This window comes from Malaclemys terrapin, chromosome 3 (genome assembly GCF_027887155.1).
Source record: "Malaclemys terrapin pileata isolate rMalTer1 chromosome 3, rMalTer1.hap1, whole genome shotgun sequence".
NCBI lineage: Eukaryota > Metazoa > Chordata > Testudines > Emydidae > Malaclemys > Malaclemys terrapin.
In genome coordinates this window covers 176,573,820-176,597,751 of record NC_071507.1, presented here as the reverse complement: position 1 = coordinate 176,597,751, position 23,932 = coordinate 176,573,820, and the positions used below count along the sequence as shown (strand labels likewise).

Below are 23,932 nucleotides of genomic sequence, written 5' to 3'. Positions count from 1 at the left end.
GGGGGGGGCAGGCAGGGGTAAGGGGGGGTGATGGGGAACACTGCTCTACTCCTTTTCCAAAGTCTACTAAGCTTCATTTACTCAGAAAAAGAATGTGTTCACTGATCAACAGCATATAATTGCCACATTTTGCTTGTGACTGAAGAAGGTGGAAAAGTCATGTTTTTAAAACGTACCGGTAGATACTGTTAATATGTCTGAAGGAAAATGTACTGGTGAGCTTTGATATTAAGTTATCCTGGACTGTAATAGCTGACATAAAGAATCCATGCCAGGACACTGGTTAAGAAGAATCTAGGGCTGTGGGCAGGAGAGTAGGCCTCCTACCCCATGGCAGTGGGGCAGCAACCTTCCCTTGTTCGGAATCCTACAAAAATGGTAATGAAATCCTTTGTGGCTTTTCATTGTCATTTCTGATGAGAAAAACAATAGAAATTAAAAATCCACTTTTTTTAGCGTTTGATTATCAGGAGTATTGGGCTTTATTGCCTTTGAATGTAGAATACAGTGTTTTTTCAGGAAATAGGTAGACCTCTTCCTTTCCTTCTCAGAGAGCAAAACAAATGATGTATCTGAGTATTCAAAATATATTGGGGATAGAAAATTAGGCAGGGCTCCTACCTGATAAGTTCTGAAACATGCTGGGTCAGATCAATGGTCCATCTAGCCCAGTATCCTGTCTTCCAACAGTGGCTGGTTCCAGATGCTTCAGAGGGACTGGATGGAACAGGGCAATTTATCAAGTGATCCATTCCTTATACTCCAGTCCCATTTTCTGACATTCGGAAGTTTAGGGACACCCAGAGCACGGGGTAGTGTCCATGAGCATCTTGTCTAATATCCATTGATGCACCTATCCACCATAAACTTATCTAATTCTTTTTGAACACAGTTACACTTTTGGCCTTTACAGCATTCCCTAGCAACGAGTTCCACAGTGTGACTGTGCATTGTATGAAGAAGTACTTCCTTTTGTTTGTTTTAAACCTGTTGCCTATTAATTTCATTGGATCACCCTGGTTACTGTGTTTTGTGAAGGGGTAAATAAGACTTCCTTATTCACTTTCTTCACACCATTTGAGATTTTATGGACTTCTGTCATCTCCCCCTCCCCCCCAGTTGTCTCTTTTCTAAATTGAACAGTCCCAGTCTTTTTAATCTTTCCTTGTATGGAAACTGTCCCATACCTCTAATAATTTTGTTGCTCCTTTCTGTACTTTTTCCAATTCTAATATCTTTTTTGAGATGGGGCAAGCAAAATTGCAAACAGTATTCAATGTGTGGGCGTACCATGCCTTTATATAAGGGCATTATGATATTCTCTGTCTTATTATCTATCCCTTTCCTAATGGTTCCTAACACTCTGATAGATTTTTTGACTGCCGCTGTACATTGAGTAGATGTTTTCAGAGAACTATCTAGCCGATCTACAACCTATCCTGGAAAATGATCCCTCGCTCTCACAGACCTTGGGAAGCAGGCCAGTCCTCACTTACAGACAACCCCACAACCTGAAGCAAATACTCACCAGCAACTACGCACCACACCACAGAAACACCAACCCAGGAACCAATCCCTGTAGCAAACCTCGTTGCCTACTCTGTCCCCATATCTACTCTGGCGACACCATCAGAGGACCCAACCACATCAGCCACACCATCAAGGGCTCATTCACCTGCACATCCACTAATGTTATATATGCCATCATGTGCCAGCAATGCCCCTCTGCCATGTACATTGGCCAAACCGGACAGAATGCTCCGCAAAAGAATAAATGGACACAAATCAGACATCAGGAATGGTAACATACATAAGCCAGTAAGTGAACACTTCAATCTCCCTGGTCATTCTATTACAGATTTAAAAGTCACTATCGTTGAACAAAAAAACTTCAGAAACAGACTTCAAAGAGAAACAGCAGAACTAAAATTAATTTGCAAATTTAACACCATTAATCTGGGCTTGAATAGGGACTAGGAGTAGCTGGCTCATTACAGAAGCAGCTTTTCCTCTCCTGGAATTGACACCACCTCATCTATTATTGGGAGTGGACTACATCCACCCTGATTGAATTGGCCCTGTCAACACTGGTTCTCCACTTGTGAAGTAACTCCCTGCTGTCCATGTGTCAGTATATAATGCCTGCATCTGTAACTTTCACTCTATGCATCTGAAGAAGTGAGGTTTTTACCCACGAAAGCTTATGCCCAAATAAATCTGTTAGTCTTTAAGATGCCACCAGACTCCTTGTTTTTTCAGAGAATTATTCACTATGATTCCAAGATCTTTTTCTTGAGTGGTAACAGCTAATTTAGACCCCATCATTTTGTGTGGATAGTTGGCATTATGTTTTCCAACGCTCATTACTTTGCATTTATTAACATTGAATTTCACCTGCCGTTTTGTTGCCCAGTCTTCCGGTTTTGTGAAATACCTTTGTAATTCTTCACAGTCAGCTTTGGACTTAACTATCTTGATTGATTTTGTGTCATCTGCAAACTTTGCCCCCTCAGCGTTTACCTGTTTTCCCAGATCAGTTTATGACTCTGCTATTTACCTCTCTCTGTGAAAACTGACTATTCCTACCTTTATTTCCTATCTTTTAACCAATTACTGATCCATGAGAGGACCTTTCTTCTTATCCCATGACTCTTAGCTTGCTTAAGTCTTTGGTGAGGCACCTTGTGAAAGGCTTTCTGAAAAATCAGTTATGCTATATCCACTGGATCACCCTTTCCCACATATTGTAGACACACACAAAGAATTCTAATAGATTGGTGAGGCATGATTTCTCGTTTCAAAAGTCATGCTGATTCTTCCCCAACATATTGTGTTCATCTATGAGTCTGTGATAATTCTGCTCTTTACTATAGTTTCAACCAATTTGCCTGGTACTGAAGTTAGTACTGGCTTGTAATTACCAGGATCGCCTCTGGAGCATTTTTTAAAAATAGGTGTTAGCTACCCTCCATCATCTGATACAGAGGCTGATTTAAGTGATAGGTTATTTAACTACAATTAGTAGTTCTGAAATTCAGAACTCTTGAGTGAATATCATTTGGTACTGGTGACTTATTACTGTTTAATTTATCAATTTATTCCAAAACCACCTCTATTAACACCTCAGACTGGGACAGTTCCTCAGATTTGTCACTTAAAAAGAATGGCTCAGGTGTGGGAATCTCCCTCTCATCCTCTGCAGTGAAGACTGATGCAGAGAACTGATTTAGTTTCTCTGCAGTGTCCTTTTCTTCGCTGAGTGCTCCTTTAGCACCTCAATCATCCAGTGGCCTCAATGATTGTTTGTCAGGCTTCCTGCTTCTGATATCCTTTAAAAAAAAATTGCTGTTAGTTTTTGTGTGTTTTCCTAGTTGCTCTTCAAATTCTTTTTTGGCCTCCCTAACTGTGCTTTTACACTTGACTTGTCAGAGTTTATGATTCTTTCTATTTTCCTCATTTGGATTTGAATTCCAATTTTTAAAGGGTATCTTTTTGTCTCTAATGTTTTACTCTTTTTAGCCAGGGTGGCATTGTTTGGCTCTTTTGCTATTTTTATTTAGGGTATACATATAGTTTGAGCCGCTATTGTGTTTTTTAAAAGTTTCCATGCAGCTTGTAGGCATTTCACTCTTTTGACAGCTCCTTATAATTTCCACTTAACTGGACTCCTTATTTTAATGTAGTTCCCCTTTTTGAGGTCAAATGCTACTGTGCTGAAGTTTTTTGGTATTCCCCCTCCCCCCCCCGCACCAGGTTATTAAGTTGAATTATGCTATGGTTGCTGTCACTGGTTCAGTTGTATTCACGTCTTGAACCAGATCCTGTGCATCATTTACAACTATATTAGGAATTGTCCCTCCGCTTGTGGATTCCAGGACCAGCTGCTCCAAGGAGCATTCATTAATGGTGTCTAGAAATTTTATCTTTGCGTCCTGTCCTGAGGTTATATATACCCAGTCAATATGGGGATGGTTGAAATCCCCTGTTATTGGGATTTCAGTTTTTGTAGCCTCTCTAATTTTTCAGCATGTCACAGTCACAGTCATCATCCTGGTCAGGTAGTCAGTAGTATATTCCTACTGCTATACTTCTGTTGTTCAAGAATCTTCATAGAGATTCTATAGTACAGTTTGATTCATTTAAAGATTTTTACTCTATTTGACTCTACGCTTCACATATAATGCCACTCCCCCACCAGCACGACCTATTTTGTCATTCCTAGATATTTTGTATCCTGGTATTACCATGATAATATTTGTTTATTATCTTGTTATTCTGATGTTTTCTTGATTGGCTTGCCCGTTTCTTCAGCTGGTTTCTCATACATGGCAATCAAAAGCCTTTGGAACTACCTTAAGTGCACGTTTTTTATTTTTTATTTATTTATTTTATACTTAACTCCAGTGAATTTACAAATAATAAAAGGAACTTAAAACTAAGAACTTCATTGAGTCCCTCTCCTTTCCTCATCTTGTATACATATTTAATGTTTCAGATGTTCGTGCTGCAAGAGATCAAATGAATATTGGAGGATTATCATATCCCACAATGCCCTTACCTGAGGCACCAGCCAGAGCATCATCAGTGTTCAGTCAGCCTTCATCAATCTGCTCTTCATCCTCCTTCAATGGGCCTTTCAATGGTGGAGTTGTATCGCCACAACCTCATAGCAGCTACTACAGTGGCATGACGGGACCTCAGCATCCATTCTATAATCGAGTAAGTAACCAATTAACTATTAAATCACATTTAGCATGATTTAATCTTATAATATTGCGTAGCTAATCCTGTAAATGCTTAAAGGAAAAGAAAACAGACAACTCCCCACCACCTAAAAAAACCCACCCAATAAAAAGGGACAGGAGAAAACTGCAGGAAAAAATGGTAAAACTTGCAGGGATAGTCACCCATCTACTGCAATCTAATGGAAAAACATATGGAAAATTGAAATAAAAGGGAAAACTTCAGGGAAAATGTCCTTTTAGTTTGAGACGCTATTAAATAGTGGGACACAGCAGGAATTTTTTAATGGTGGGTGTGTCAGGGTTGGCTTTTTTTTCAATACACAATTACTAATACAGTTAATTTACTCAGGTGCTGTCTCAGTGTGGCACTGACAAATTGGTCTGAAATCAGAAGATGAAATTCAATAGAGATAAATGCAAATTACTTCTCACCTAGGAAGAAAAAAATCAAATGCAAAACTACAAAATGGGGAATAACTGGCTAGGCAGTAGTTCTGCTGAAAAGGGTCACAAATTGAATATGAGTCAACATATTCTGGGGAGTATTAACAGGAGTGTCGTATGTACTGTCGAGGCCCAAGCTGAAGTATTGTGTCCAGTTCTGGATACCACTCTTTAAGAAAGATGTGGCCAAATTGGAAAGAGTCCAGACGAGAGCAACAAAAATGATAAAAGGTTTAGGAAACCTGACCTATGAGGAAAGGTTAAAAACCTGGGCTTGTTTAGTTTTCAGAAAAGAAGACTGGGGAGGGGGACTTGATAACAGTCTTCAAATATAATAAGTGCTGTTATAAAGAGGATGGCGATCGATTGTTCTCCATGTCCACTGAAGGTGTAGAACAGGGGTCAGCAACCTACAGCACGCGTGCCAAAGGCGGCACGCAAGCCAATTTTTACTGGCACGCTGCTGCCAGCCGGGGTCCCGGTTGCCGGCCCCACTCAGCCCGCTGCCTGCCTGGGTGAACGGAATCCTAGGCTGGCAGCGGGCTGAGTGGGGCTGACGGCCAGGACCCCGGCTGGCAGGAGTTGGCGGCCGGAACTCCAGACCATCTGCTGGTGAGCCACTCAGCCCGCCGCTGGTCTGGGGTTCCATCCGCCGGCCCCGCTCAGCCAGCTGCCGGTGTAGGGTTCTGGCCGCCGGACCCTTGCCAGCTGGGGTCCTGGCCCCGCTCAGCCTGCTGCTGGTCTGAATAGACGGAACCCCGGACCGGCAGCGGGCTGAGCGGGGGCAGCGGGCTGAGCGGGGCCAGTGGACGGAACCCCAGACCGGCAGCGGGCTGAGCAGCTCATATTGCTACTGGTCTGGGGTTCCATCTGCCGCCTGTGCTGCCAGTCTGGAGTCCCGGCCACCGGCCCCACTCATCCCGCTGCTGGCCTGGATGGATGGAACCCCAAGTCGGCAGCGGCTGAGCGGGGTCGGAGGCTGGGACCCTGCCTGGCAGGGGCCGGCAGACGGAACCCCAGGCCGGCAGCGCACTGAGCCGCTCAGCCCACTGTCGGTCTGGGGTTCCGTCTGCCAGCCAGAGTCCCTGCTGCCAGCCCCGTTCAACCTGCTGCCAGTCTGGGGTTCTGTCGGGGGCCCCTGTAAATGTAACGTTTAGTTCGGCACGGGAAACCTTAAATTCCTGAAGACTTGGCCCGCCACTTCTCAGGTTGCCGATCCCTGTTGTAGAACAAGAAATAGTCAGCTTCCTGGTCACTGGAGATTTTTAAGAACAGGTTAGACAAACACTGATAAATTACGTTCTAGGTTTACTTGGTCCTGCCTCAGTGCAGGGGCTGGACTAGATGACCTTTGGAGGTCCCCTTCATGAGTCTACAATAAACAGGCACATAGAAACAGAAAGTAAAGTTGAACATACTGATTTCTGCATAGCTACATAAAGCCGCAGACGAGCTGCCCCTTCACATAAATGTTAAGGAACTCAGGGCAATGCTCTTGGCAAGCGAGGTGTTCTTCCCGCAGCTTGCGAGCAAGACAGTGCAAGTGTTGGCGGAAAATATAGCAGCAATGTTCTATGTCAATAAGCAAGGAAGGCCCCGTTCCAAGATCCTCTGTCAGGAAGCCGTTGGGCTATGGAACTTCTGCGTAACGCATTCCATCCACATAGATGCCACGCACCCTCCAGGGGAATGAAACGTGCTAGCAGATTGCCTCAGCAGGTCCTTCTCCTCTCACCACGAGTGTCTCTCCACACAGAGGTAATCAGTGCCATTTTCCAGAGGTGGGGGACTCCCCAGGCGGATTTGTTCACCACAGCACAGAACAAGAAGTGTCACCTCTTTTGCTCGGCTGGGACAGGGGCACTGTAATCAATGCCTTCCTCCATCCATGGTCAGGCAGCCTGCTGTATGCTTTTCCGGCAATCTCTCTGGTTCACAAGGTGCTCCTGATCACTCCAGCACGGCCTCACCAGCTTTGGTTCGGCATGCTCCTAGACCTAGCAGTCACAGCCCCGTGGATTCTCCCTTTCAGACCAGAGTTAATCTCGCAGGATCAAGAGAGGTGCCTCCATTCAAACTTGAAGGCCTACACTTGACAGAATGGCTGAATCCAGAGAAGAGGGAGTGCTCTGACCAGGTGCAGCAAGTCTTGCTAAGTAGTAGAGCACAGAGAGGTTGCCCTGGTAGTAGCTCTCTGGTAGGTAGTAGAAAGCCATTTACTAGGGCTGTGCTGTGCTCCAGGCTTTGCAGCTTACCAATTTACACATCTAATCCCCTGGTTCCCTACCTACAAGCTGGACTCCAGATCTGGTTCTCTGCTCATCTTCATTGAACAGTGCACAGAGCATGCACTGTGATCCAATTAACTCCCTCTTATAGGAAAGCTGGAAAGCAAGAGGTACCTCTAGACAGGTCTCAGCAGGTCAGAAAACAGAAAACATAATGTTGGAACTCAGGCTGCAGCAGGATCGCAAATTACAGGGCCAGAAAGAAAAATTCCATGGTCGTGGAATCATGCAGCTTACTGGGCCTGTATTGAGATGGTTGGGAGAAGATCCTCATCACATCTCTGATGTATGGTTTACAGGCTGTCTGCAAACTTGGGAAGCCAAAGTTCCTCTGGTTCCACTCAGTATATATTTATGGTCATCTCATGTTTTCAATGTTATCCCTGCGACCATAAGGGCTAGAAACATCCTATTTTTTTAACTGTGGAGCGAGAGTCTACAATGGAGAGCTAATTCCACAGTTGTGGAATCATGGAATTCCTGAACCCAGGCTATTCCCAGGCACTAAAAAGCATAATTGCAAGCACTAAAATCCCCCGAAGGGGGATAGGAAATGGTGGGTCATGAAATAATTTTTGACCAATTTCTAGGTTGCAGACCAAAAAGAATCAAAAATAGTGATTGAACCAGCCTCTGCTATTTGATTCAGAGGACCCGCTATAGAGGGAGGGGAATAGGGCCCTTCTGCCTAAGATGATCATTCGTCATCTCACACAAGCAAGTTCTCCCCATAGTTTGAAGTGGCTAGAAGATTTTTTGAGAGGGAATAATGATTTAAATTCAAGAATTCACATAATTCAAGAAGTAACATATGAAACTCTGAAATAAAATTCCTTCTCTTCCAGGAATAGATTGCTATAGAACCTGTAGCACATGGTAAATAGACTTTATTCAAGGTACTTTATGATATAATTCTGTAATAGTTAGGAGGTTTAAGGCCTAGATTGATACTTAGTCTTAATCCATTTTAAGAAGGGAAAAAATTAAAATGTTGTTTCTGGGAGCAATTTCCCACAATTGTAACAGGAAGATTATTGTTCTCGGGACCTCAGGCATATTGCAAAATATTCAAGTCAAAGAGAGTAGCTCACAGTGAGAGGAAATTACCATTTTCAGTTTGGATTGCTGTCTTCAATTCAAGGTTGTAGCAGTATATGATAGGTACTGTCACACATTGGCTGGTAAACGTGAGAGAGAGAGAGAGTCCAAAGATCAGTTCACCTTGGCACTAGTACAGAGGAGTCATTTGAGTTTTTCATAAACTACCCAGAGTCATAGCTTGTCCCAGCTAGATAGCTGAAATACACTGGAATTAGACTTTAGTTCTTTAGTTTTTGTTTCACTTCATTTACAACTTCCTTGGAACATATACAAAGCACACCAGTTTCTTAGTCCTTAGGTGAGGTTTTGGGGAATTTTCCAGCATTTTGGTTTTGATGAGCTTCTGTAGAACCGTAGGCCTGATTCCATCAGTAACTTGCCTGGTTTTCTGCCAATTAACCTGGTTGGCTGCTGGGGAGCCCACACTTCCACAGTTCATGGCTCTGGGGCAGCTCAACCATGCAGACTGTCTGGGCAAGGACCTCATGGCTTCCAGGGTCCCTGGCTCTGGGCAGGAGTAGAGTTGAGTTCCCGGATGCTATGCTGGGAGCCTGGAAGGCACGTTGGGTGCGATGACTTTAGCAGAGGCTCTCAGGGGTTAGGCTTCTAGCTCCGCAACAGGGACTGTGGCAGTTCTGGGAGGCCTGAGAGCCTCCACTGGAGCCAGGACTCTCAAGGTTTCTGGGATCCCTGATCTATTGTGGAGGACTTCCCTGACTCTCCAGTGGGACTCCCTGGGCTGTTTCCAGAGTCAGGGGGGCATGAGGAGTCTTTGGGAGTCAGGGCAACCAGCTGTTCCACTTCATTTAGGAAAAATTGAACCAAAACAGTTTTGATTTTTCCAGGATGAGAACATTCCAGAATTTCCTTCCCATGAGAAATTTCTAAACTTCTTTTTTTGAATTTGAACTATAATTCCTTTGACATGTTGGAATTTCCCATGGTATAGAAAATTTGGAGTTTCAACCAGTTCTAATCTGTGATCCTTTTAAATCCTTAGTGATTAGACTGAAGTGTAAAATGCAGAGGCATAACAGTTGCCAGCAATAGATAAGTGCCTGCCACCTAGTGATAAAGTGGTGTAGTGTACTTGGAATTTTGTCCCATGGAACACTCAGAACTTTGTCATGAGCAGGAGTACAGGCCCAATAGCATGGATCTATATAGATTCTACAGCACTGTCAGAGAACAGCTATAAGATGGTAAAATATTTTTTAAAATGTCTAAATATAAAATATGTATGCAGTGTAGCTGTAGCCATGTTGGTCCCAAGATATTAGAGAGACAAGGTGGGTGAGGGAATATCTTTTTATTGGACCAACTTCTGTTAGGGAGAGAGAGAGAAGCTTTTGAGCCACATAGAGCTCCTAACTCAAGAGCTTGTTTCTCTCGCCAACAGAAGTTGGTCCAATAAAAAGATATTCCCTCACCCACCTTGTCTCTCTTAATAACATAAAATAGGAATTTTCAAAATGAGCATATGTACAAAGTATAAACGTATTCTGAAAAATTATGGAATGGTTTCAAAAGAGCCTTGGATCCTGGAAACTAAAGGTAGATTATTTTTTATCTTTTTATTTTATTTAAACACATCAGTCTTAAATTCCATGGCTCTATAAGAAAACTGAGAAGGAAAGTACTGAAAAAATCATTTTAAAGGCATACTGCAGCACTTTTATAAAAATATTAAAAATTGGGATCAGACAACACATTAAACTTCAAAATTACAAATGTATATACAGGTCAAAACAAATATGTTGCAATGTTTGAAAAGCAGTTTCTACCTATCTTATCTGCATCATCAATTACAGGATTCCATATTTTGCACGTCTACAGTTGCTGTATTTGCATAACACAATCATAATTGGGGTGCTGGTGTAGGTGGTATTATTTGTGACATTCACAGATCAAATACAGAATCCTATATTTGGTCATGGTATGTAAATAAAGGGGAAACTGTTTTTGAATACTTTGTTTTAAAACAGGAAATGTGCACCTCTACCCCAATATAATGCTGTCCTCGGGAGCCAAAAAATCTTACTGTGTTATAGTGAAACCGCATTATATCGAACTTGCTTTGATCCGCCAGAGTACGCAGCCCTGCCCCCCCGGAGCACTGCTTTACCGCGTTATATCTGAATTCGTGTTATATCGGGTTGCGTTATATTGGGGTAGAGGTGTATTTGTAAATTTGAAAATTTATCTACTTTTGGCTACCATTGTATGAGACAGTCATCTGGAAGACTAAGCACAGGTCTGGGAGCCAGGAACTCCTGAGTTCTAATTCTGACTCAGGCACTGGCGTGCTTTATATGTTTTGCAAGTTACTTAACATTTGTCTCCTTAAATCCCATCTGTTTAAAAAAAAAAAAAAAAAGAGAGAGAGAGAGAGATACTTGCCTGATCCACAAGAGTGATTAGTCAATTAGTATTTGTTCTCCACCTTATATTTTTCAAAGCAAGAAACATTTAACAATAATTTTAATAAAAACTTTGATTGTTTTATTTAATTAAAATTTACATTGATATAAAATATTTTTGTATTAAGAACTTACATTTTGCATACGTGTAGCTTTATAGCATCATAATGTGCTGTAAAAATGCAAAAATCTAAACTAAAAATTGAACATGATTGTATTAAAATACTTTAAAAATAAAACAAATTCAAAAACTGGTAGCTCCTATAATCAAAACTTCCACGGTTATGTGCCATGCACTCCATTTTCTATGTAGTTCTATAGATATCCAAGTATGATGAATATTACAAAGTTTTGCAAACTGTAGTGAGCTTTTGTTCCCTGTAATTTTAAGTTGTAGAGCTTTGTGATGGTGAAATTAATAGAAGGATGAAGCGTTTTTTTTATTGCTCTGTCCACACTTTCAAAAGTGTTCAGCATTCACCTTCAGCTGTTCCCCTTTGAAGTCAATGATAAAACTCTTATTGGCGTCAGTGGGTGCAGAGAGGTCAATACTGAGCAACTTTGAAAAGCTAACTCTAGAGCTTTTGATTAAGTAAAAGATAAATAAAGCTTTTAGTATTTGCAATTTCTAACGTTATTAAGTGTAGCATTCTTAAGCAGAAGTTGTATTTTGTTGAAATAACTTTTCTTTTGATTATTATTACATTTTGATTTTGTGTAATTTTGTCCTTTTTTTTGTTTGTTTTTGTTACATGTTTCTTTCCATAGCCATTCTTTGCCCCATATATGTACATGCCAGGGTACTACCCTGGCAGTTCTCATCACATCTCACGTCCATCACTAAAAACGGGTTTGTCCAGAGATCAGAACAATGGCCTAGTAAGTATTTTGAAGGACAATTAAAATACTAACCTAAAAAATAAGAATACTGAGTAATACAGAAGTAAGGTTGTTAACTGCAATATAGTAATACACACTATATTTTTATAAATAGTTTTAAGAAATTAAGATATTGCTAACATGAAATGTAAAATGTATTTTGTTTTTACTTTTAGTAAATACCATATATAGAGTGGAAATTAATTCTAACATCCAAAAACCAAGATTAGAATAGTTTTTACTGACACATGGGATTGGCAGGATGACTTTTTAGTGAAAACACCCATTTCCTACTATCGTAAATAACATGATGTGACTTAATAGTATGACACAAACATCTGTACTCGTAAATTTATATCTCACTTTGTAAAATATTGCAAAACACTTTTATATAGATAATATATATATGTATAGTATATAACGGAAGACTAGGAGAAAATATAGTTGCATCCTATTGCTTTGCATAGAATGGGGGATATCAAAAGGCCAAAATAAAATTATTATTAATTAAAAGGACCGCTTATTTTAAATTGTTTTAATTCAAACTAAAACAAAATACATTTTATGTTCAGTATACATCAGTTGTAGTTTTATGTTAAAATACATATGGTTTATATCTTACATTTACATTTCAAAAACAAAAATAAGTTCTATGCTTTTTTCTAGGTGCATATAGAAATAAAAATAAAATCCCTTTTTAAAGATTTTCATATTTTATTGAAATAGATTGGTGTTCAAAAGAGAATTTAGAACTGAGGAAGCCTAAGAAAATAAAAGCCTCATTTGACAATCACTTTAATACTAGAATATTGATGCCTTTGGGCATAGCTTTAAAATATTTTAAAATCTTTTTTAATCACTTCAGTAAAACAAATGTTTCTGTTGAATAATGTATTATTATTAGACTCATTTCCATTCATTGTTTACTTCATATTTTTGAGCCCTTAATCATTTTACCCAAATAATAATATTTTGTTGTTGTTAGGATATTATCAAGGAGGATGCCGATGAGGGGCTTTCTTCACCCACAGACCCCTCAATGGTAAATGAGTAGTCATGTGGTGTGGAAATTTAGCATCTCATTGCTTTGTCAGCAGTAATGAGTCTGCGTTGATTTTAACTGCAGTTCACTAACACTGCATCAGTGGCTTGGTGGGCAAATAGAGTAGTTGAACACTAATAAATGTAGTTTGTGAATGAATTCAAGAGCTAATATTTTACTTATAAGACCTACTGTATTATTTTCCCCTTAGTCTCCCCTGTCCTTTTCAGTAGCTATGAAGTACAGAGTCTTCAGCTAAGAGTACAGTGTTTTCAGTCTTCACAAGCAGTTCCGGGATGGTTAAAAGGAGTGGGGAATGGCAGTTGGCCATTCATTACTTAGTTTTTAGAACTGAATGGCTGAATCCTATTCTCTTCTCTTTTGTTCCACTATCCCAGCATAAAGCTGCTGCAGTTGTTACAGCATAAAGCAACTTTATATAAAAATAAAAAAAATCTGTTATATACAGTAACTCCCCACTTAACATCCTCTCACTTAATGTTGTTTCGATCTTACGTCCCTGCTCAGTTACAGAACATGCTCCATTTAAAGTTGTACAATGCTTCGCTATAATGTCGTTTGGCTGCCTGCTTTGTCCACAGCTGGCAGCCCCCTTATCAGCTCCCCTGTGCCCCCTCCCCACAACACCTCCCGCCCGCTGGCAGACCCCGTGGATCAGCGCCTTCCCCCTCGTCCCGCCCCCCCTCCCGCCTCCTGCCCATGGCAATCAACTGGCTTGCGGCATTCAGGAGGGAGGGGGCAGGAGCGAGGACTTGGCACGCAGGCTCCCCCTCCCGCCCCTGCCTTCCGAATGCCGCAAACCAGCTGATTGCCATGGGCAGGAGACAGGGGAGAGAGGGGGAAGTCTGCGCGCCGAGTCCTTGCTCCTCCCCCTTCCCTCCTGCCCGCAGCAACCAGCTGGCTTGCGGTGTTGAGGCAGAGGAGGGAGAGGGAGCCTGTGCGCTGTGTCCTCGCTCCTCCCCTCTCCCTCCTGCCTCCTGAATGCTGCAAGCCAGCTGATTGCCACGGGCAGGAGGAATGGGGGAGGAGCAAGGACGGCGTGTGGAGTAAAGGGGGGGGGGAGAAGAGGCGGGTGAAGGGTGGGGGCTTGGGGGAAGGGGTGGCGTGGGCGGGCCGAGGGTGGAGCCCCCCCACCCCTGGTGCTTGCAGAGTAGGGGAAGCTACCGCTGCTGCTGCGCATCGTGCTTCTCCTAGCCTACAGCACCTTCAGCCTCCTTGCCTGCCTCATTGTCTCCAGTGCCCGTGGGCTGTGCCTGTGTGGGGTAAGGCGTGGGCACCTCCCAACTATAGTACTGTACTGTATGGCAAAAAAAATTTCCCTGGAACTAACTCCCCTCCCCCCCTTTATATTCATTCTTATGGGGAAATTGGATTCGCTTAGCATCATTTCACTTAAAGTTGCATTTTTCAGGAACATAACTACAACGTTAAGTGAGGAGTTACTGTATCATAATCATATTCATGAGCTAGCGTGTTAAGGTCTACCTTTACTCATGAATAAGGTAATCTTAGAATTTTGTGTTCCACAACTTTAGTGTTTATTTCATTATAAATATTCATACAAAGATATCTTCCTTTATATGTGGCTGTTTTAACCTTTAATTGTGGAAGTCAATAGAAAACCATTCCTGGCCATCAAGCTCTGGTGACTGCCAACACAAAAGGGTTAACATAGTTTTAACCATTATCTTAATTGCTTTATCCTGTTATCTGCAACAGCCTAAATGTGTGACTTAAGGTATTTTTTGTCTTTCACTGATGCAAGAAAAGGTTTGCATAAAATGTCATTTTTTTATTACGCAACAATCGGAAAAACAAGAATTCCAGCATAATTATGGCAACAAAGACCAAGCCTGGATTAAAATAACGTTAATTAAGGATTTTATAGGCACAGAGTGTTTCTCATTCTTTAACTAATGCTATTGAACCTACATATAGCAGCATTCAAAATCATATATTGTTCTGAAATCCTGTAATATTTTGATCAAAATGTAAAGTTAATGGGGCAGTTAAAACCCTGATTCTGAATTTTGTAGTGCTTGTGATGATTTTGTTTAAATACTTGATTCTCTTCTCCTCTGCTCTGTGTGAAGGAGGCTGGAAGGGCCCTGTTATGAATCCCTAATCCTCCGAAAACCCTTCCACAAGTATCAAAGGGGTAGCCGTGTTAGTCTGGATCTGTAAAAGCAGCAAAGAGTCCTGTGGCACCTTATAGACTAACAGACGTATTGGAGCATGAGCTTTCGTGGGTGAATACCCACTTCTTCGGATGCATGTCACCCACTAAAGCTCATGCTCCAGTACGTCTGTTAGTCTATAAGGTGCCATAGGACTCTTTGCTGCTTCCACAAGTAGGCTCTGTCAGTCAGGATGGGTTCGGTATCCCTAAACCTCTGGGGAGTCCCCTGTGCAAAGTAATACTGACGTTGCTGGCTTTCTGGTTGAATTTCCGTGGAAGACAGAAACAATATTACTCAATGTGTTCGTTCTCTATTGATTTAACCATGATGGAAAAAATGAACTGTTTTCATGCTTCCATTGAGTATAAGATGAATTCTTCAGAGTTATTACAGGCTCAATAGAGGTGTTTGAGGCACTTCAATTATCCACAAATGATAGATACAATAGACTGTAATAATTCTGTTCGAGTATTTAGGGAGTCCTTAATCCAGGCATCTTTGCCACTGTACATTATAATAGCTTTTACTTATTCTATAATGCATGGATCCATGCATGTAAAATAATTCAGTGTACTAACAATCCTTATGAAATATTTAATGAATACCAACTACTGTGCCTAGTTTGGTGATCTAATAGGAATCCCACATGGAGGATTAAAGCTCAGTCTTGATTCCTGAGTTTGGCATGGCCTAGAAGGGTTGATTTATTTAGCCCTCAGTACAGGAGAGAAGCTCCCTTGACTTGCTTTTTAGTAAGCTTTTTTGGCCAATTGCAGGGAGCTGGTAACTCTGGAAGACCCATGTTTTTTTATATGGGTCAAAATTTCTGTGAATTGGCAGAGCTGTTTGGAGAAGATCTTGTCTCAGTGCAGGGGGCTGGAGTTAATGACTTTTCAAGATCCCTTCCAGCCCTACATTTCTGTGATTCTACAGTTGCACAATACCTCTTCATGCTTTGTGGCTCCTGCCATTGATGTCAGTATGTCAATAAAGTTAACCAGTTTTATAACCCAAGATCCTAAAATCTTAGAGCCTGATTCTGGTCTTTCCTACACCAGTGTAAATCTGAAGCAACATCATGGAAATTAGTGGACTGATGTTGGTGTAAAACTCGTGTGATTATAATTACATGTTTAGTCTTTTTTGTGCATTATGTTGTGCAGAGTACATTGTAGGCACTGTGTGAGTGTACACGCATGTGTATATATATGTCAGACTTGTATTTTGTGTTCTAGCTCTATCTAGTCCATAATTTTCATGGGTTTCTGGAATAGTGGCTAAAGAATACTGTTAAAATTCCCTGCAGGTTTAATGCTGGTTCTCGTTAGTAAATTAACTGATTTGGGGCTTGATCCTGTGTCATTGAAACAGAATGGAAGCTTTGCCATTAACTTTAGTAAGTGCAGGATTCAGCCTACAGGGCATTATAATACTGACCCCTAGCTGTACTTTTGTCTTGGAGTCTCCAAAATATCTTCTTCACAACAAATTTAGTATTCTTTAGTCTGTTCCAAAATCCAAGTAGACAGGTAAACAGTTTGTTGGGCCAGTAGGGTATAGTGTGGTATTTTTAATTAAACAGTATTAACTTTTGTTTTCCAGCAGCACTCATGATTTTTTGAGCACTTTTCTGACAGCAAAGAAGGCATGATCTCTGCCCAGTCTAAAGAGTTTGTCACCAGATTTCAATATGAACAAGATCTATGTTGCACCTTAGAGACTAACAAATTTATTAGAGCATAAGCTTTCGTGGACTACAGCCCACTTCTTCGGATGCATAGTCCACGAAAGCTTATGCTCTAATAAATTTGTTAGTCTCTAAGGTGCCACAAGTACTCCTGTTCTTCTTTTTGCGGATACGGACTAACACAGCTGCTATTCTGAAAGATCTATGTTATCTGTTATGCTTATAAAAAGCACATGGGATCTTTTGAGGGGAAAAGGTAATACGCTGCATTTATTGAAAATATAACAGCATATGCATTCAATCACACACACACACACACACACACACACACACACACACACACACACACACACACACACACACACACACACACACACGTCTTGCAGATGGTCTTATAGTTACCAGTCTGTCATTGTTCGAGTCAATCTAATGGCCAGTTAGATAGAGCACAAGTGAGGAGCTGGGCTCTGTTGGTCGTGCTCCGAGGCTTTGCAGGACTCAACCCAGATTTCTATGGCAAAAAAAACCAGCTTTATACTTGTAAATTCCCACTTTAGTCTATGGATTTTGCAATGTCATTCTGTAATCGTTAGTCCTTAAGTGGTATTAATCTTGGGGTTTTCCGCTGTTATGTCTTATTTGTTGTCTCGCCTGGGGGGGGGGGGGGGAGCTTTTTGCCTCACCTCTGAGGTTGTCAATGCTGTTAACTTGTTTAGCATCAGATACAATGGATGTTTTCTGATTGTTTCCTGCTGTCTCTCCAAGTCTCTCACTTCTTCTTGACCATCTGGACATTTGTGATGGCTTTCACACTCATCCTTAACCATGCACACATCCTTTACTCACACCAAACAATTTTACAGAGAATTTCAGACAGGATTACATTTTAGAAAGGGTTATATGGTTACTAAAGGGATTACAAAGGAACCTTACACAACTTTGTTTGCAATGCAGATAAGAAACACAACCTTATAGCAAATACTGTAATGAAAACTTATCCTAAAACAAAAGGTGACCATAATCAGCCGTAAGAACTGTTCTGGTTTGTTTCTGCCTTAACATCAGTTCAGACACAGGCAGCCTGTCTGATGCGTTTCTACCAATGGCCCCTTAGGCCATTCCTTTCTGCTATTCAAAAAGGGTGGCTGGCAGGATATGGTTAAATCATACATCAATACATTTAATACATGCTGCATTATTATATCCTTCATTCTAAATTATCCAAAATACAAACATAAAATCCTACTACTACATATCTACCAACATATATCATGAATCAAGTTAGCATTACTAATTGCATTTGTTAGGATGGAGCATGCCTCAACATAATTGTATTGTTTTAAAGATGTTTTCCCTGTTGCATGAAATCAATAGTGCCTTGAGGCATATAATGTACTTTCATTGAAGTGGCCCTAAAATGGACCTGTGCAATCATGTAATTATACATAAACCCTGCCTATCTTTTAAAAATAATGGAAGTGGGTTTTTTTAATTAACAGGTCTGGGTATGGTCAAAGGATGTAGCCTGGGAAGTTTTTCACTTATTCTTGCAAATGTTGTTAATGTGGAATTAATCCCCTTAGAATACGAACTATAAACCCTATTACTATTTGTTCTGAGAATCTACCTTTTCAGCTCTGTTTTCCTTGTTTAGCTCTGAGGACTTTAAAATTATTCAGCAAATAATGGTGTGACCTAATTTTGAAATGACAAAGGAATTTTAGGCTGCAAACCAAGATTATTCACAGTAAAAATGATGCAGATATTCCCTCTGTCCTAGGATATTAAACTTCAACAAGTATTCATCTGCTTTTTTACGAGTACAAAAGGAGCAAGTCACTTATCAGAAATATCTATCTTAAATGTTTTATTGCAGTATAAAAAAACTCAGTATACTAACTTTGTATCATAAAGCTAGTTTTACATGCACTGTTTTTAATTAGATTAATATGAATGTCAATTACATCTTTAGACATTTTTGATGTTTCTCTTTAAGCTTCTGTCTTTTCATTCTGTTTTTGTCCCTTTCTTGAAGCTGTGTAAATCTGGGTTAAACAAACAGAAACAGGTACAGCAACTTTCTATGCATTGTCATTCACTTATTTGATGGAATCATGGCAAAAGCTCTTCATGCTAGGCTGTCTATAATGCTCATTACTAGCCCTTAGGTTTGCTTTGACAAGCTGCTTTTAGCTTTTGCATGGCAAATATTTTTCAGTGTAATGTTCTCTAAGCTGAAAAATGTGTCAGTTTAAGTACAGTCTTAATTCACTTACATGACGACATTATCCCTAAAGCAATTACATTATTTATTCTTCAGGCAGTGTTTTTTATAAAGAGTGATTTGGATTAATGTGTATTTATTTCAAATAGTTTATTCTTTAACAAAAATCTAAATATTTTAGCATTTTCCCATATAATTTTTGATAGAGAAAATGCTTCTTTCTAAACTAACTCCTAATGCATGCAGAAATAGTGAATTGCTCTTGACTGCTAAAATATTTTGATTTAATGCGAGAATGCCTATTCCATTTTAACACTGTGTGAAATTTTCTTCTTTATTTCTTTGTGGTAATCTACAGATACTATATTTGATAGATTCACAGTTCACAAACTATTGAAACTCTTCACATTGTTCTTAGAGTATTTATGTTAGCAACATCATTATAAAATAATTTTTGTCATAGTTTATGGCTGCCATTTTTCAAATTATAATAGATTTTTCCACTAAAAGTATAATTTGAACTAATCAGTAAATTGTGCTTATGGGTGGATTAACCTAGTTCATGCTTTTCAGCATCTCTTATTCACTGCATTCATTGTAAGAATATTGTTGAGAAATCACATTGGAATAGGAAGAAGATTGGAATAATACATCCAAATATCTCTAAAAATTTCTGAATTGTGCTGACTACTTGGATAAAAATTTTAATATCAGAATGATTAAAAATGTTATGACCATTTTTTGTTGCCTTTTGGACAAGTTTCTCAAGCAATCAAGTCAAGGTAACAAATGTGTAAGTTTTAACTAAGAGAATCCAAAAATTATTTTTGTTGTTTGCCTTCATGCTAGATTGCAGTTACCCTTTAGAACAGAAATGTATTTGTTTAAAAAAACCCATAATCTGTAGTTTTGTTAGTATTTAAATGCTCTAGTTAAAACTGTTTAGTTTTATTCATAAAAGAAACTGGAATATCTTTTACTATTTACAGACCATGAAATAATTATGAGATAATTAATTGTGAATATCAAAAGTGAGTGTGTGGGTGGGGAAATATTAGCCAAAACTATTTGGCAAGTAGGAGACTAAGAAGGCTAAGAATGTAAAAGTGATTATAAAAGTTAAGTATTGGAAAACATAAAGATTACATAAGAAGAGAATACAAATAATGCTCAAGTATTGCCCTATGTGTCTGCAACAGCGTCTCTTCTTGTATACCTAGTAGCCTCTCTATTGTTTGAAATCATAAGAATAGCCATACCAGATCTGACCAGTAATCCATCTAATCCAGTATTTTATTTCCAGCAGTGTGCAGTGCCAGATGCTTCAGAGGAAGGTGCAAGAAAGCCTGTAGTGTGGGCAGTTACATAGTTCAGAGGGAAAACTGCTTCCTAACATTAATCAGTTAGTGATTGGCTTATACCTTGAAGTATATGAGGCTTTATATCCTTTTTAAAAAAATTAAATTGAATATTGTCTAGTGTAGCTGTAGGTGTTCTCATTATCAAGAGTAAATGTGATTCTTTCCTTGAATCTCTTAAAGGTCTCTTCATCTTACCTTTGAAAGTGAAATACTTAAATAAAGAGAAAAGAGAGAAACACTATACAGAACATAAATACATTCTTCATTGTTCGCAAAGAATTACAGGTAAACCCTGATTAACTGAACTGTAGTTAACCAAAGCACAGTTTTGCATCTCAGAGTTTACCTGTGTGATGTTGAGCTCCTAAGCTTTGAAGAAGTGGAATTTTTTTGTAGTGTGACCTATTTAAAGTGATGGACCTCCACAGGAGTTTAGCTTCAGTCCTGTGGTGCCACAGATGTTCCACAGTGCTGAAACCAAAATTCCATAAGCAGGAACTGTAAAGGCTAGGTGGGTGCACTGCTAATAGAACTAGCATTTCTGATGGCTCTGGGGACATCTGTAATAACCAGATTACAGATAGAGGGCTCTGCTTGTACCACCTTACAAAAATCTCTTTTCCTGCTCTGCACTCTCCGTCCCCAGCACTCTGTTCTGTCTTGCACACAGATCTTAGATTTCTGTGCACAGCGCTAAGCTTTGCAAGAGTGGGCTCTGTTCCTGCAAAATTTAGGGGCTTTTGGTGATTAACATCATTTCTGCAGAATTTAATTGTTCCACAGGGCTGAGCCCTTTGGTTAAGTAATCCTGTGATTATACAGAGGTTTTGGATGTCCTCTGAGACCTCTGAATAATAGTGGGTTTATGTGTGTTGGATTATGATGCCAAAGGCAGAAATTAGTTTTCTAGAAAAGGAAGAGGAAGGATTGAAAACCTGAAGTGTCACAGCAGAATGTGTGATGATAAAAGTAGGGTAACTTTCTATGGCCTGCTCTGAAATTCCAGATGATATAGTGCAGTGGTCACCAACCCGTAGATGATAATTGATTGGTCGATCCTGGAGCCTGTGCCAGTCCATCTCAATCTCCAGCTGCTAAAAGTCTAGTGGTGCAGTAGGGCTAAGGCAGGCTCCTTGCCTGCCCCAGCCCCACACCGCTCCTGGAAGCGGCCAGCATGCCCCTGCGGCCCCTGGGGGGGAGGGGTCTCTGCGCACTGCTCCTGCCCGCAAGCACCGCCCTCGCAGCTTCCATTGGCTGGGAACGGGGAACTGTGGCCAGTGGGAGCTGTGGGGGCAGTGCTTGCAGGCAGGAGCAGCGTGCGGAGCCACATGCCCCACACCTGGGGTCACAGGAGCATGTTGGCCACTTCCGGGAGTGGTGTGGGGCCATGGCAGGCAGGGAGCCTCCTTTAGCCCCACTGCCCAAGGTAAGTGCTGCCCAGTGGGAACCCGCACCCCAGCCCTGAGCCCCCTCCCAGAGTTAGCACCCCATACCCCCTCCTGCACCCCATACCCCCTCCTACACCCCAATCCTCTGCCCCAGGCCTGACCCCCCCCCCCCGAGCCAGCATCCCATACCCCCTCCTGCATCCCAACACTCTGCCCCAATCCAGAGCCCCCTCCTGCATCCAAACTCCCTCCCAGAGCTTGAACCCCGCACCCCCTCCCGAACCCCAACCGCCTGCCCCAGCCCGGTGAAAGTGAGTGAGGGTGAGAGAGAGTGAGAGACAGAGGGAGGAGGGATGGAATGAGCAGGGCGGGGCTTCAGGGAAGGGGCAGGGCCTCGGGGAAGGAGTGGGGTAGATCCTGGGTTGCACTTAAATTCAAAAGGTGATCTTGTGTGTAAAAAGGTTGGAGACCACTGATGTAGTGGTACCTTTAACTATTGAGATGTTTATAGTTTACTATTCCTGGAACCAGCTAGAGCAAATGGCCCAGGACAGAGGACTCAGGAGATCTGTGGTTGGCGGCCCATACCCCGATTGGGGTGACAGGCGTGAGTGAGTGAGTGATATATGGAATGCTTAAGGGTGTCTTTGGAATATTTCACCACAGTCTCATATGGAACTGATGCAACCAAAGTTGTTAATCATGCTTGATCCAAATATTTGCACATGGCCAAGAAGATAAAGCCTAGATACACCGTTAAACTTCAGTTATCCAAAACTCCCTGTTAGCTAAAACAAGGTCACAATACTAAGAACTGTTAACTATGTTCATTATCCAAAACTCTAACTATTCAAAATTATTTAATGAGTTCCATTACATTTGATAATTAAAATTGTACTGTATAGCATTCACTCTTAGATGGCACTTTTCAAGAACTATGTTCTTCTGTGAGTAGAATTAATTCTTTCTGGACTTTCCCAATTATACTGATATTTTTACATTGTTTTATTACCACTAAATAAATGTTACAATATTTTGAAACCTCTCTTATTCCTTTTAAATATGTAGAAATACATTTAATGTTGAAATCTCTTTCAGCAGGGGTCTGTTTTGGGTCCAGTACTATCCAATATTTTCATTCATTACTTGGATAATTGAGTAGAGAGTGTGCTTATAGTATTTGCAGATAATACCAGGCTGAGAAGGGTTGCTAATGCTTTGGAAGACAGGATTAGAATTTCAAATGACCTTGACAAATTGAAGAATTGGTCTGAAATCAACAAGATGAAATTCAGTAAAGACAAGTGCAAAGTACTACACTTTAAAAAGGAAAAATCAGATAGACAGCTACAAAATGTGGAATAACTGGCTAAACAGCAGTACTGCTGAAAAGAATGTATGGGTTATAGTGGATCACAAATTGAATGTGAGTCAACAATGTGATGCAGTTGTGAAAAAGGCTAATATCATTCTGGGGTGTATTAATATGAGTGTTGCATGTAAGACATGGACTTAATTGTCCCACTTTACTCAGCACTGTTGAGGCCCCAGTTGGAGTAGTGTGTCCAGTTCTTGGCATCACACTTTAAGATGTGGACAAATTGGCGAGTCCAGAAAAGAGCAACAAGAAAGATCAAAGGTTTAGAAAACCTGACCTATGAGGAAAAGTTAAAAAAAACTGTCCATGTTTAGTCTGGAGAAAATAAGATTGAAGGGGTATTTGATAACAGACTTCAAATATATTAAGGGCTGTTTAAAAGGAGGACTGTGATCAGTTGTTTTCCATGTCCACCAAAGGTAGGGCAAGAAATAATCGTCTGAATCTGCAGCAAGGGAGATTTGGTTTCGGTATTAGGAGAATAGCTATTATGGAATCCCCATCATCAGAGATTTTTAAGAACAGCTTAGACAAATGCCCCTTAGGGATGGTTTAGGTTTACTTGGTTGTGCCTCAGCACAGGGTGCTGGACTTGATGACCTCTGGAGGTGCCTTCCAGCCCTAGATTTTTATGATTCTGTTATTCTGTTTTAAGGGAGACAGATATAGAGAACTATACTTATTTGCTTCAGTGTGTGCTCTTTGTTTCTTGTGTTTTTCTGTAAACCATTGTGTCACAGTGTCTGGAGTGGTTCATGAGCATTAGTGCCAATC

The 23,932-nt window shown here is 40.7% G+C and overlaps 1 protein-coding gene across 4 annotated transcripts in view; it reads left to right on the top strand.

The window, feature by feature from the left end:
- KIDINS220 (kinase D interacting substrate 220) overlaps positions 1-23,932 on the top strand; it is a 171,004-nt gene that overhangs the window by 126,931 nt on the left and 20,141 nt on the right. The window contains exons 24-27 of one of the 4 annotated variants that reach the window (XM_054021759.1): positions 4,496-4,719; positions 11,767-11,877; positions 12,863-12,919; positions 18,843-18,875. In XM_054021759.1, the coding sequence (XP_053877734.1) occupies positions 4,496-4,719; positions 11,767-11,877; positions 12,863-12,919; positions 18,843-18,875 (425 nt within the window). The remainder of the gene's footprint in view (positions 1-4,495; positions 4,720-11,766; positions 11,878-12,862; positions 12,920-18,842; positions 18,876-23,932) is intronic. The other 3 variants (XM_054021760.1, XM_054021762.1, XM_054021763.1) reach the window with 3 other exon arrangements.